Genomic DNA, 1,082 nt, shown 5'->3' with positions numbered 1-1,082 from the left:
AATCTTCTTAATCAACAAATGCTGTGTGACGAGAAACGATAACAACGTTTGACTAAAGCATTTGATTTAAATCAAGCGTAAAATTCAATGAAATTGCGAGCTGAAATGTAACGTAGCATTAGTCCCATTTTTAAACCAGAAATTGGAAGTAAAGCCACAGTATTCCGGATTTTTCCAACAGATCATTCAGTATTCTGACATTACACCCGGAAGTTAACATCCAATCTTGATAAATTTCAACAGGCAAATTTATTTACAAACACTGGGAGCAGATTTCTATATCAGTAGGAAAATCAGTATTAGACCCACCACTAACGTTGAGATCATGCACGCTACTACAAAAGGTTTTTCTCAAACCCAACGGTCCTTTCTAGGGTCATAATTTTGGTCTTATGGTGCAGATCTTTTTTTGTCTGAATGAACTGCCGCTTTTGAATCTACCCAATTTAAACATATAATTTAAAATAACGATGAAAAAGTGCCGCTAAATTTTGAGGATGTATCATAGTCACTCTTCTCATTATAGTCATAATCATTGACACTGCGTATATTCACTTTCCTCAAGAAAATCATTCAGGAAGTCTACGGAACCATCACTACCATATCCTGTGAGTGACATTTCTAAATTTTTGCGACATTTGACATGAAATAGAGTAAACGTTGCATAAAATGGTGTAAATGATACTAAACTTAGATCAAACTTTGCATACAATAATGTAAATGATAGTAAAAGTATGGCACATTTTCCATAAAAAGTTAACAAAAAAGCCACTAATAATAACTGTTCACAATCAAGTGGAACACACGTAGACAAAAAATAAACGATGGTGACTCACCAGTTTGAGAGAAAATTAGATAAATGAGAAAGATATATGAAAGGCAACGGCTCAACACCTTTCGCAGACATGACCGCGCAAACTGAAAAAATATTCCGTGATCATTTCTAGGAAGATATGAAAAACAACAGCTGTCATCATTTAGAAATTCTGCTAAAGCAGAAAGTTTTTGGGGTTTACTGGACCCCACACCAACTCTAAGGTTTAATAAAAGTTAAAAAATAAAATATAAATAATAGTATAAAA

At 33.5% G+C, this 1,082-nt stretch overlaps 1 protein-coding gene across 1 annotated transcript; it reads right to left on the bottom strand.

Annotated features, from left to right (window-relative positions):
• Nucleotides 1-532: 532 nt before the first annotated feature.
• On the bottom strand, nucleotides 533-1,033 carry Tsp_14224 (hypothetical protein; the record flags this gene model as incomplete). Its single annotated transcript, XM_003369820.1, has 3 exons — nucleotides 533-684; nucleotides 783-918; nucleotides 1,017-1,033. Coding segments are annotated over 3 exons (305 nt in total), but the record flags the coding sequence as incomplete, so codon positions are not given.
• Between the last annotated feature and the right edge of the window lie 49 nt (nucleotides 1,034-1,082).

Source organism: Trichinella spiralis, assembly GCF_000181795.1.
Source record: "Trichinella spiralis strain ISS 195 chromosome Unknown Scfld1450, whole genome shotgun sequence".
Classification (NCBI taxonomy): Eukaryota; Metazoa; Nematoda; class Enoplea; order Trichinellida; family Trichinellidae; genus Trichinella; species Trichinella spiralis.
The sequence above is the reverse complement of the archived record's forward strand: the minus strand, read 5'-3'. Positions and strand labels throughout refer to the sequence as shown.